Raw genomic sequence first — 14,042 nt, forward strand, 5'->3', positions numbered from 1 at the left:
GGCTGAAAGGAGAAAGCTATATAGATGACAGTTACAAACAATGAGGCAGAAAAATCAAAGAGGAAAAATGTGGAAAATATCTGTAAAGTAATGAGAAAGAAAAAAAGAGAGAGGAAAAAAAGAATATTTGAAAGAAAGCAAGAATTTTGCCAAATAGAAACAAGTATACGACTGAAGTGAAACATGAACTAGGAAGAGTTTGTGCCTGAAGTGCAGTAGCAGCATGAAAGCCCACAGTTTCAGTTTGATAATCCAAATGGAAGAGCCTGAGATGGGCAAGAAGAGAAGCAGGAACTAATGTTGAAGCACCTTGGAAATTAGAGCCAGTGTAATTCCAACCTTCATGAGTTTGGCATTTAAAGGTAACATTCAGACAGATCATAATGTATAGAAAATATTGGAGGCAGTGCACAATGCAAATGCCAACCTCACTGCAGTTTGGAAGACATACAAAAACCAAAATGGCTTATTTCTAACAAATGCTCTTGCCCTTAAGGCCTATGGAAGCTATGGCTGTGTGCTCCTGAACCAAGCACCTTTGACTTTAAGCTCAGAATCCCACCATACAAAAGGAGAAGCTTCTCTATCCATGTCAAAGAATGACCTAAAGAGAGAATTTATTCTATTAACCAACTCAGTGTAAGGCTGCCTTCACTTATGTAACACAACAAACCAAAATGACCTAAATCTTTTTTTTCCCTTCTATTTCTGTTCCAATATGGCCACATTGCAACACACATCTACCTCAGGTAATCCAGTTTCAAAATTTTAGCCTTTCTGAAGACTGTGTTGGTCTTTTAAGGTAAAAAAAATGTAGCTATTGTTTTTAAAATCGTCCTACTTGAAGTACATAGAACGCGTTCACAAACTTCAGAAAAGCATTCAAACCTACAAACCCAACCAAAATGTCATATTTTCCAGAAATGCAATGGCATTATTAACTGTAATTAGATATAATCTTCCCTGTTTCCATTAGCTATCGACATTGTGTAAAGATAAACTCAAGCACAGTGACTCTTCATTATCACATAATTGTTATTTTAATGGTCACATTATAAGCAATATGATACCATATAGACTTTTACCTTTCACATTTGTAGGCAATTATTTTGAAACTTTCTATTACAATCCACCCACAGAGATTAAAGTATTAATGCCACCATTTTAATATAACTAAGATCATGGTTTTGAAATGAATGAAGCCTCAGGGACAAATTTAAAGTAATAATAAAGAGAATATTTATATTATCTGCCAGTCTCAGTCCTGGTACATAAGAAACGTTTAACTGAAACATATGAAGCTGCTCTTGCTAACCTGAAATTGGACAATTGTTTACGAAAGCAGCGGTTACTATTTCAAAAACAGAGGAAAAATTTTAAGTGATCCAGAACTAAGAGTTTGGAGGGTTGCTGGAATAAGATTGCCTTGGTGATATCATCCCCAAGTACCACACCAGAAACAACATCTAGAAATATAATCTAAAATACTCTCTTTCCAACTGATAATCAATGAACTGGTCCCTCGGTAATTAATTTGTTCATTACCCTTCTCCTAATCAGGTCAAGTAGAACAGCTTGGCAAGAAGCCACTGACGCTTAGACAGGTCTAAGCAGTATCAAGCTGAAGATATCCTACATAATGCTAAATGTCTTCTGTTTCTATAGGGCACTTTCATGAGCAAGACCCAAAATACCTCCATGAGGGAGAATGCTCAGGGATGCCACTGCAGCTGATATTCCCTGGGAGGATCTGTAATTCAGCTTCCTTGGACAGTCTGCTTTCTTGGGAGATTAGGTAATGGAAATTTAAGGCAATCGGATAAGCCCAGAGGAGGCAATAATACTAATAATAGAAAATATACTTTAAATCAAAATAAACAAAATCATAGCAGCCCACAAAGAGTGCTCCAATAAAGACACAATTTTCCCTTCATGAAAAAAAAAAAAAAGCCAAATAACAAATGCTAGTTGAATTTCTAAATGCAATGAGGGAAGATGTGGAGATGGTACTGAGATGAATGGACATGGAATGGGACAACATATAATGCTTGAAATGAAAGAATTGAAAGTAAAATGATTTTTCTCTTATGGAAATACTGCTTTGTAAATACTCTTCAGATTATAAATCAAAATATTAAGGAGAGAAAATAATTTCATGTGGAAAGAAGTGCAAGCACATTACACTGCTTGGCTGAAAAAGAAGGTTATAGAGCAGCAGAAAGTTGTTCTCCTTTGCAGTTCCACCCCTGCACAGTTCCAGACTATATTAACTCAAAATTAGCAACATAGAAGACTGAAATGCCTTCATGGTAAGCATACAAAATTCATAAATTCCTATGGGCATGAATTTCTATACAATAGCTCCTGCTTTCCCAAGTGTCCCTTTCTGAAGAAAATCAAGTTGTAAAAAGCAGATAAATATTCCTTGCCTCAGAGAGGCATTTTGAAGCTTAAGTATTGTCTGCTATATTTTAGGAAATTCTGTCATGGAAAAGGTTTGGGATGCTCTTCAGAGACAAGAGCGTCAGTGTCTCTAAGGAATGTACTTAAGGAAAACCTCTGAAGCAACACATGGAAATGCAACTGAACTCAGTGCATGTATTTCTGACACTGAATGTTTGTTAAGATAAAAGCATGCTGTCTGCTCCTTAGGACTTAGTCCGCTATTGCTTCCTATTTCTGTACCTTATTCAACACTAGTTATATCATCTGCAGCAATTTTTAAACTTCTGCAGCAAATCCTGTGCATTGGAAGTTTTAATGAGTCATATAAAGCATGCATTAAGAAGTTCACTTTTCCATTCTGTAACCAATACAAACAGAGCAAAGAATGATGGCCTCAGTTCGTGCCAGGGGAGGTTCAGCTTGGATATGAGGAACAATTCCTTCTCCTAAAGAGCAGTGATGCAGTGGCACAGCTGCCCAGGGAGGTGGTGGGGTCAGCATCCTCATTCAAGAATCATGGGAATATGGCCAGTGGGCATAGAGGGGTGGGTTGAGCTGGGTGATCTTAGAGGTCTTTCCCAACCCTACAGATTCTATGATTCTATGTTTACTGATGCTTTAAAATAAAAACAAAGAAAAAGAACTCTGGGAAGATCAAGATTGTATGAAAACAGAAAACATACAAAGAATAAATATGAGCATTTGGAAACATTTAATCCTACTGTATCTGAATGCTTATTGAACCCTTGGCAGGGCTGCTCAGCTTCTGAGAAGCGTGGTGTCTTTGGCGCTCAACATATTGAATGTTACTACTAGCAAGAGCTGCTAACAAAATGCTGGAAACAGAATGATTGAATTTTGAACAACAGAATTGAAAAGTATTCCTTTCACACCCCGTTTTGGGTGTGGAACCACCTAAACTAAGTTACACACCAATTATTGGTCATAGCATCAGATAAACTCTTTGAGGACAATCCTCAAGATCTGTAACAGGTCCCTCAGTTGTGTCAAAGATCCAAAACCTGCTGAAGATGTGAACACAGGAGTAGAATTGTACACACAGCTCTTCTGCACTTATTTGTTTAAATGCACATCTACCTCACTGTTAAAAGCTCAGTGAATTCGAGTATTACCAGAACTACACAAGGGTGTACCCAGTGACCATTTTCTAAACGTGTGTTGTAGTAAATCCCAAGAGCACATCAGGCTCTCAGAGATACGTGGCTGTGAATCCTGAGTTACCCTTTAAGACGTGCAGTATAAAACCAAATGTATACAAACAACAGATTCACACGTCTGAAATTGCAGTCTGAATTCTTTCTATGGGACAAGACCACTAGGTAAACAAACTCAATGAGACGCTGAATTTCACTACTTCCACACCATTTTCCTCCCACCCATAAGCACAGGATTTTGCAGAGTTCTTAATCATTAATCTTTCACAGGATTAATTGTTTCATAATCTTTCTATATATTTAGGGTATAGCACAGGTATAGCACTTCCCACTTTTAACCAGTTTTTCTTCTATTGTGTTGCCAGCATTTTCTTCTCAAGGCTTGGAACAGATTTTCTCCTTCTCATGTTGTTGTATTTCACTGAGTTTCACTGAGAAATTAGTTTTGAGTCACTCTTATTCTCATACAACTTTTTCTTATGAAAATCTGTTCTTGTAAACTTTATTAGCTACCAGGCAGACAGACGCACAGAAAGCCTTCCCTATATAAACTAACAAATTACTGCGGTGTTTTATTGCCTGCCTCTGAAAGTTGCTACCCTCACTCAAGCAGCAACTCCATAACACAATCTCTCTGTACCTCTCATGTACTTTGATTGCAGAACATGGTATTTTGCTAAACACTGTAAATACAAAGCTGTGCAAGTTAGGGAGCTTCCATCTGGAAACCCACAGTAATCAGTAAAAAAATGAGTAATACAATAAAGCCATAGTGATATTGCATTTACTTCCTAACCTATTTAATGCATCTTAGAAAAGCATTATTAAAGGACAACCAGAAATAAGCACAGACTTCGATGGTAATCACTGTTTTTAAGGAAAATTATTTCAACTGGCAGAAAGGCTGAGTTTAAAAAAAAAAAAAAAAAAAAAAAAAAAAAAAAAGAGAGAGAAATCAGATTAAATTATTTATTTTAATTAGTTTTATTCCTTTAAAAATTTAAACTCCTTTAGAAAAAAAAACCAAAGTCTATCTTAAACACTGTGATCTGAAAAATCAAAAATGCTGCAGTGAAAGCAAAGCTTCTATGAACACCAAAGTCTTCACTGAAAATCTGCACCTCTTAACTTCTTCCTCTAAAATTTTTCCCTTTACAGTCACAAAATTCCTTGCATTGCAAACAGCAAAACAAGAATCAGTTGGATCCACTGTGTTACTGGGACTGTCAGCATACATCTCATTGGGTCACCTCATCCTTCGAAAGGATTCATGGGATGTGAGAAAAGTCTGGGAGGGACCTCATCTATATGTGCAATCAAAATGTAGCTCCTAAGAGATAAAACAATGTGATCATGGCCATAAAAGCTGCAGAACATTTAAAGGACAGGATGAAAAATGTGTGCACGTAATTAGGACAATCTCAAACTTTGTATAAAGATTTAGTATCTAGTTGGTCAGGGGCAGAAAGCATTCAGTGGCACCCAAAGAAGATAAATTAAAACAAACAAACCTTGGATTAATTCACATGACATGTGAAAACACACAAAGATAAAGTAGATCCTCAATGTATTTTTCCCACTTTCATCACTATGTAAAAAAAAGTACCTCCATGGCTAAAGTCAGCAATTACCATAGCATCAATAGGTCTCTAAATTCAAAATTATGCAGCCACAGTTTTTCACAAAATAATAGATAACGTTGCTAATTTTTTAATAATGCGTTATTTTACTGCTCAATTACTGTAATGCAGTGGGAGTTGTATTTCTTGTAAAAAGTGCTTGAGCTTTGAACAGCATTTACTTCCATGCTAATAAAAAATGGACTTCGATTGAGTTCCATCTGCCTAATAGAGAAAAATGTTCATCTTAATTAGGGAAATTTTCATAAAGAAACATAAATGCAGATACTAATAGGCTGCAGGGAATAAATCTAGGATACTCAGGAACAACTGTGTTTTTTTTAGCAGGGAAGAGTGAATGAGATGTGTAAACCCCCAAACAGTTGTTAGCACTCTGGTAATTGACCACAAATAGCAGTAGAGGTTGAGATTTTAAGTGTTTTATAATGAAAAATCTATTTATTTCATTAAGGTTTCATGCTTTAGATCTTCGCTTTTTTTTTTTTTTTTTTTTTAAACAGGTAATAAAGAAGTCTTAGTTGACAATGCAACTACTTAAGCCCTGTTTGAATTAAGACAGACAAATCCATTAATGTTTTCTGAAGGAATTCCTCTGTAAAAAGAAAAGCTGGAAATACCAAGCAGTGGTTTGGGAAAGATTCATAGCCAAGCATTCAAAGTGGTGACTACGTCCAACACAAATCTGGGTGCTTACCCTAATGCTCACAGGTGATGGAGAACTTTTTGCTTTATCAGTGCAACAGCAGAGGATACATCGACATGACAAAGACAACATCAAAATGTAAATTAGGATTTTTATCCTCAAAATGTCTACCACACATTATATGTCAGTCTGAATCCTTTTTCCATCGTTTTCTTCCAATAGTTCTATAACTTAAGCTCGTAAATGTTCCTTAACCCTGCTTGTTTTCCTTTCCAAGCAAAATGAATGGTTACTCATCTCCCAGTCTTTAGAAAATTCATGTTAATGTGAAGTATAGATGAGAGTACACCCAACTCCCAGAAACTCTGAGCCAAATTCATTGTTAACATTCACAACTTCCCAGTGAAAAACTTCTTTCTGCAATTATTACCTATCACTGGGTAAGATTTTATATTTTCTCTGATAAGGAAACTAGTATGACTATGAAAGTAAGTGCAAAAGAGATAATAACATTACTGCAATACTCTATTCTAGCCAAGAAATGCAGCACAAAACTCATGCGATCCAGCCACTGACAGCTTTACCACCTCCGTTCTAAGAGAACTTCCCCAAACAACAGAATGTGCACCCACCTGTACCTCAGAGAAGGAAATTTCACTTATTCATTTCAAGACGTTTCTACTAGACTACAGTTTTGTGTAGATCAGCCAGTCACCTTAAAAACCACATATTAGCTGAGGTGAAGCTGAGATGACTGCAGTTGCCTAACAGTGTCAATCTGAAATTCAGATGAATATAATTTGCTACCTCAAAATGACAGATTTAATATAGATCTCACATATTGCCAAATTTAGAAAAAAATTAGCGTGCAGATCTGAGTAAAACAGCAGGTTGAGCACACCTCCCAGTTTTGAATCTTTATAGATAAGTCAGCAATCAGAAAGATCCATCTTTCTGCCTCAGATGATAAACCAGCTTTGTCACAACCCAACACATCGCACCATCTGGCACAGAGGAAACTGAGAACTGGAGAAGAAGCACTAAAGCAACTTACTTCTTACGAATTGTCCAAGATACTAACAGAAATCCTTCAGAAACAGAAGTCTGATTGAAATATAGCTACCTTCTGTGGGTGTGCTTGCATAGCTAATCTCCACAAAACGTTGTTGAATTCATGGAATCCTTTGAGCTGGAAGCAACCAGTTGAACTGGATTGTTTCAATATGGAGTGGATATAGAGTTCAGACAGCGTGTAGTCAAAATCATACCCAAAGTACTGGCTTTCAAAACATCATCTCAAAGTCTCTTAACAGGAATTTTAGGGGATCAGAATGAATCTCCCCAGTAAAGTCTACCACATTCTTTTCAGGCAGTTATAAATAAGATGACCTCAGAAACCAAGTGAAGCCACGCATCAGGTGGTATCAGCACATGCATTAGTGGCTGTCTGTTGGGGCTCAACGTCCTCTGCAGGCAGCATCTGATCACATCGCCTGCCCCAAGTGTTGAGCAGTCAGCCTGAGATGTTTGTAAAATAAACACAAATATAGGCTGAAATCTGGATGACATTTGAGTGTCTCAGCAATATTAGCAAAGATTTATTTTATCGTTGCATTGAAAAGTCACTTTTAGCGCAGTCTGTTTTCTAAATAAATGATCCTTAAAAGGCACTCCCTTCTTCCTCATCACCTTCACCTAAGGCAATGACATCCAGTAGCGCTGATCTATGTGCTGCTAGTTTTCATTAATTTTACCCTCCCTAAGGGTGGTGCAGCTTTGGTGCCAGCTAATTAAAACCTATTTAGGGCTGTTCAGTGCACTTTATCAGACCAGAATTAGCTCTGCTGCTTTAATGAAGACTGCAGTTTTCTCTGTTATTACCAATTAAATGTTGTTATATCATATTGCCTTATATCTCTACCACGAAGCAAAATTATAGATGCCTTTAGAACCACTTACCTGGACTGAAGGAGATGCAAAGACACCACATTTAGTGATTATCTAATGTTTCTTTACATCGTTTCACTTGACTCAATACATGTAATATAACCAAACATTAGTGAAGTTTAAGAAGAAGCTGCCAGGTTTATGCTCCCTCTAGGGAACCACCAAATAAAATGCATTAATGAAAAACCATGAGCGTCTGGTAATGAATATTATTTATGTACAACAATTATTCAAAGTGGATGAGCATTCACTGCACTGAACTCAAATGCTTCATTAATGAAGACTCTCGAAAAAAAAACCCACAAAAACGTATGTCCTCCAGATTCCTAACAAGGTTAATTCTCCAGCATCAATAACTCATATTTCAGGATACTGTTATAGAAATAATTTTTTAAAATTGCCCCTAATCTACCTGCTAGAAGTTCCTCAGGACCTTATTTCTTCCACGAACTGATAATAAACTATGTATCAACAGCAAAGCTGTGGGATTTGAACCTGCACCCACTGAATTAATTGATGAAGACCCCACACCAGTAAGAGCATAGGACCAGAGCTTTTTTGCAGCAGTGAAACAACTGCAGAACACATCTTTCCACCACTTCTCAAAACATCCCTTGAAACTTGATCACCAGTAGGATGAAATTACTTTAAAGTATCACCGATCACCTGAAAAGATAATGTACCAAAAAGTAGGAATAGAATGCTCATTAAAGGCTTGACAGACTAGCTATCTGTTGTAATTTTACTATGCCTTAGTAGAATACACCGTACATAAGGACAGTATTTTAGGATTAAACTGAAATAGATGTGATTACAATCCACTTGGTACATTTTAAAACACGAGCTGAACTTGGTATCCTTCCAAAATTTTTTCTGGGAACATGTTAAAGCAGACCTCTGTTCTAGCTAATATCACAAGTTAGAGTTGATGTTTCTCTGAGGAATGGAAGGAATATTTGGCTGAGGAACATGATTCTGTCTCGGCATCATAACAGTCTGGCATAATGTGCAAAACTATTCTCGTCACTCCCAAATTTCTTGTGCTCTGCCTTTACTGCTTCTACAACTGGCATAAACCTCTAAGAGACTCATCACCCACCCTATAGAAAGCAGAAGGATTCTGTAAATTATAAATGATTTCCAAATGGAGGCCCCCTGATTAGTAGAGAGCTGGTGACGCGTTGACCATTGCCCTCATTTCTAGTTGACAAGTGCACTAAATGATACCACCTACATTTGATGTGGATAAGCAGAACTGAAAAAAGAAAGTTACAGCAGATGCAAAGATGTGATCTGATTGCTACTGTGAGAAGCATTGGCTTGCTTCATAGTGTTAAAGGGAGTGAGTTATGTAAACCATGTGATGTGGACCTTGAAGTCCCTTTACAATTTTGCCCTTGCTCACAGCATGAAACTTTTAGTTGTTGTAGCAGATAAAAGAGAAAGACACTGGGCCACTGACACCAGGATTCCTAAGAACTTTGTTCATAAGCTCTGAGAGAACAGAAGTTCAATCTGTCTTTGACATAGAAAGGATAATTTGTATTGTGTTAATAGGGAACTAATAACATTTTGTGATGTATTAATCTGTTGAAGAGGCTGGAGATTAAGACACTTTGAGATTGAATGATGATGTTTTTTTTATAAACTATACTACCCATTATGCTACCCATTGCACTGAGCTGCTCTCACAGTAAGAATTTTAATGTGGGATTGTAAAGTCACTGTGACCTGACAACTACTATCACAGAAGAGTCATAAACATAAACAAATTTAAGTTTACCAATGTAACAAACAATGTTCTCATGGTCATCTTTAGCTTGATTGATTGATAAATGGGATGGCTTGTATTATTAAAGGACGTTTTTGAGAAACGCATTTCAAGTATTTTCTGTTAGCTTCTGTTCATCAAGTTCAGTTTAAACCAAAGAAAGTATGACAACCATGACACACTCAGAGAACAGAAGCCCCTTCCAACTCCAGAATTGCAGCAGCCACATTCACACATGCTGAACAAGCCCCAGATTTCAATTCCTTTTCAATAACACAAAATTGAGTCTAACCAAGATTTGACACTTTGGTAACAGAGGGAATAGAGGGAGTCTCAGAGAACAAGCTCTTCTACAGCAACAGCCAAGACAAAACTTTGGATAAGATTAAACCATTAGTTAATATCAGTATTTTTATAATATGGTCAGAAAAGCTACTTTCCTTTACAATTGCAAAATCACGACACGCAAACTGAAAAATAAATACCAAAGCACAACAGTGGTCTGGAAACTCCTTCCGACTAAGTGTGCACCAGAGGCTACCTCAATGCCAAAATACAGAGGTCCCCTTCAATGCCAAAACACCAAAACAAATCCATTTTCACCAAGAAACACAAACAACACACAACCCTGCAGTTCATGTTTGAAGTAAAACTACTGAGAATATCAAGAGAGCCCAAAATACAATATACAGAGTTATTCTGAGGTTGTGCACTTGGAAATGTTGTTTGTGTAGGATTATCCCCTTCAAATAAATATCAATTTAATCAATAGTGAATTGAGCTGAAAACAACACACAGCTTTCAAAACATTTCAGGAAGATATCCAGTATTTTTTGGGACTCAAGCCAACAGAAATGGCAAGAACAGAAGGTAGCGTAGGTGGGATAAATGGGGCCTAGCTGCTGCCTCATCAAGTGCTTATAGCAGTCAAAACCACATAACAATCCATTAAAAACATATCTAGGGATTTATTTAGTAGCTGGCATCTAGCATGGTCTTCTCTCATGTCTTTTGTCAGATGTTATAATTGCTCTTCAAAAGTATCACTTACCGGTCTTTTCCCGTCTCCTTCTTAAACACCGCATCACAGTAACTCATGCGCTTTTCCGTTGTCACATAGATTTTGGCAGTTGGGTAGCTGTCAACAGCTTTCTTCAGCATGTTGTATACAATGCCATTTCCATCCTTCCTCATGTTTCGAAAAGGTCCCCAGATCACATAAAGGGTGCTGTTGGTTTCTTTGAAAAAGTACTCGGGATTCTTGAGTAGGAGAGGCACACTTGTGTGAGAAACCACTCTGATGGTCGTCCTCTTCCCAACATCCTCCTCATAGCCCTTTGTGGGTGCATTGTTCATTCTCCATATGCAGGAGGACTTATCTATCTCAGCTCCCACCTTCTGGCCTGCCATCTGTCCTGAATTAGAAACAATGGCACAGAGGTCACAGTCCAGTTGTAGAGGCTGGAAGAGAGAAAACAAAAATATATGGCAGATTTTTCTCTGCAAAGCATGAAAACTGAGAATTCAGCTAACAGAAAGACAAGGACAAACCAAAGAACTGACAGTGATACTTCTCTTAATAAAACAAACAAACAAAAATCAATCCCCCTGTGGTAGAGCTGATTAGCAACCCTTTCCAGCACCTGCAATCTTTTCCTTTGTTCACCTACTGAAGTCAACTAGAAAAATACTCATTTCTTTTTCTCTCTGGATGTTACTCTTTCCCCTAGAAAATGATAAAAGAAAGAAGCAACAGAAAATAATTTAAATTGAGGCCTTTTTTGAGAAGGTGTCTGCAAGAGAAAAAACATATAGAAAAAGTAATGCTGGAAATTTAACTATACACTGATTATGGTTATGTGTCTGAAGGAATAGCTCTCAAATTTGAGACACAAGTCAAAACGTGAAGCGTACTTCTAACAGCCAACCTGACAGTACTAAAACCCTACAGTTGGAAAGAGGATGTAGAGGAACGTGGAGTTCACTCCAGAGAATTGTTACAACCCATGAAAAATGAGAGAAAGATGGAGTGGTGATATGACCTAGGAACTTAATCCTGGGCAAAGCCAAGTCAAAGACACTATTTCCTGAGTGCATTCTGTGGTACCATTTCTCCCATATGAACTGAAAATAGGAATAGTTATCACCTAAAAGAAATACAGGGACCAAGACAATATTTCATTTGTCTGAATATAAATTTTGTATCCGTTCTTTGGTTCCTTTGCATCAAAGGATTAAAAAGAGATGTCTTACATTTAAGTTGTATTTTATTAAAGTTCTATTAGAAACCTAAAACAAATGAAAACTAGATTTATCCAGAAAAACTACAGAAGAGGGTCCAGGCTACAAATCATCTCTAATTTTTTGTATGGCCACAGACTCAGTCTTCTAACCTGCTTTGACTGGGAATGATTGACTTCATTTACACATTTGTTAGGATTCATTTCTCTTGTGTTTTGCTAGATGCTTTTTTGAATAGCCTTGTGGTTATTTCTCTTCAAAATCACAAGCCTTTTACCAGATGTTAATCACATTCCGGCTACATTTGACCACAATAATCTTAGGACCTGGTCACTTAGATCAAATTTCTTTGATAATGGTGCATAATTTAAGGACAAGAAATAAACACCTCATGATTGTAATAGCCAAATTAAGACTGCAAAAATATCATATGTTTGGCTGACAGCTATTATATTTATGTGTCCTTCAAGATTTCTGCAATACATAACACAATTGCAGTATTTTGACTTCTCTGCTGTGACTGATTTGATTTCTCCATGTGAGTGCTACCTGAAAATATTCTTCCATTGTTTCTTCAAGAGTTAAAGATGTGTGACTATGCAACAGCACTGATGGTGTTTCCTTTACAGAACACCATGTATTTTTTATAGCTGTTGTAGTTTCAGAAAGCTGTCCTGCTTGGCTGTCTGGCAGCAGGGATGAAATCCCAGGAGATACAGCTGAACACAACACTATTTCTGTTTACTGCTTAGTTACAGAAATTCTCTCTAAGATACATTATGAGGACATGGCTGCGTGACCTAAACAAATCCATGAGCATAACTCACATCCTAACATGAAGTGAATTGTTCAAGTCCCAGTAGATTAATTTATAGCTTTCAGGGTGAACTTTGAAGCTAACAAATACTGAATATGAAACAGTCAAATAGGAAAAACCAGTTTAGTCAAGAATCTGGTTCCATCTAAATTTGTCTCAATGTTGTTTTTTTTTTCAGAATATTCTTCCTTCTCCATTAAAATGGAGCTGCTCTCTTAAATTTGGAATTGTTTGATTTTCTGACCTTAGTTAGAAATGCATTGAGCATTTTCTATTCACTGAGTGAAACTGTTCTGCTCGAATAAACTGAGTACACTCACTCCTGCAATTGTGTCCCCCAGTTTTCGAGCTCTTTTGTTGTGATTCATTTATCTTGTTCCAATTTGTAAAGTGCTTTCATAATATTGAATGCCTGCACTGGGTCAACATATAATCTGCTCTACTTCAGCAGAGGTGGAGGCTTAACCCCTTCCAGCCCTATCTCAGAACAGATATTTTTACAAAATAGAGAAAATTCAGCTGCCCTTATTATGCACATTTTCTAACAGAGATCCTGTAGAGAGCTAAAAGACTGAATGACACCCATGACAAACTTCCAACTGATTCCAGCGCCATCCACTGAACTCAATATCTTCTTGCATCATATTTTCTGCATCATGCACAAAACCACACAAATATTCATTTGCTGAAGCCTCACATAGAGACAGCCTTGCTTCTTGTGGTCTTGCTTTATAACCTTAACAGATAAGAGGGACAGTTTCTATAATCCATACACAACAGCTTTCTTATTTTCCTTATTTAGCTTGGTGTCCCATTTGCTATGACACCACACCTCAGCTATGGCTGTCCCATCACTTTCAGATTCAGAAGATACTCAAATGTAAATATCTGCCAGGTGGCTCCTAAAGGAGATGCTCAGGCACAGGGATTTGGGTTGCAAGAAGGATCAGACCAGGGAATTACTAGGGCAGCTGTGGCTGCTATTTCTCTTAACAAACTGGGATGCTGTTGATGGCTCCCAGATGACCACTGAGGAACTGGAGTCTTATTATCCCTTATCACCCTAAAGGTCATGGTCCCCATACCCTTCACATACTTTTCTCATACATAGATTTTTAGTTGTAAAGTTGTTCATTAAAGTCCTAATCTGTATGAGAATCTGTCACTTTTCTATTTAACTTGACGACTTCTTTGCATTAACGATGAACAAACACAGAGACTCATTTATTACAAAAAGAAACCAGAATTCAGAGACACGAAGAACTGGAGAATTAGAGAAAACATGCATTGTTAGTGAACTATTCTGCCACTGTCACTAACTGTTTATAGGTATCCATATCACAAACACCAAGATAGCAATTAA

The 14,042-nt window shown here is 37.2% G+C and overlaps 1 protein-coding gene across 2 annotated transcripts in view; it reads right to left on the reverse strand.

Annotated features, from left to right (window-relative positions):
* The window catches only part of ST6GALNAC3 (ST6 N-acetylgalactosaminide alpha-2,6-sialyltransferase 3), a 235,205-nt gene that overhangs the window by 107,789 nt on the left and 113,374 nt on the right, over nt 1-14,042 (reverse strand). For both annotated transcript variants that reach the window (XM_015870358.3, XM_015870357.3), the window contains exon 3: nt 10,673-11,082. In XM_015870358.3, coding sequence (XP_015725844.1) covers nt 10,673-11,082 — 410 coding nt within the window. The remainder of the gene's footprint in view (nt 1-10,672; nt 11,083-14,042) is intronic.

The sequence above is a fragment of the Coturnix japonica genome, chromosome 11 (assembly GCF_054131305.1).
Source record: "Coturnix japonica strain WE chromosome 11, WE-NBRP24, whole genome shotgun sequence".
NCBI classification, from domain to species: Eukaryota; Metazoa; Chordata; class Aves; order Galliformes; family Phasianidae; genus Coturnix; species Coturnix japonica.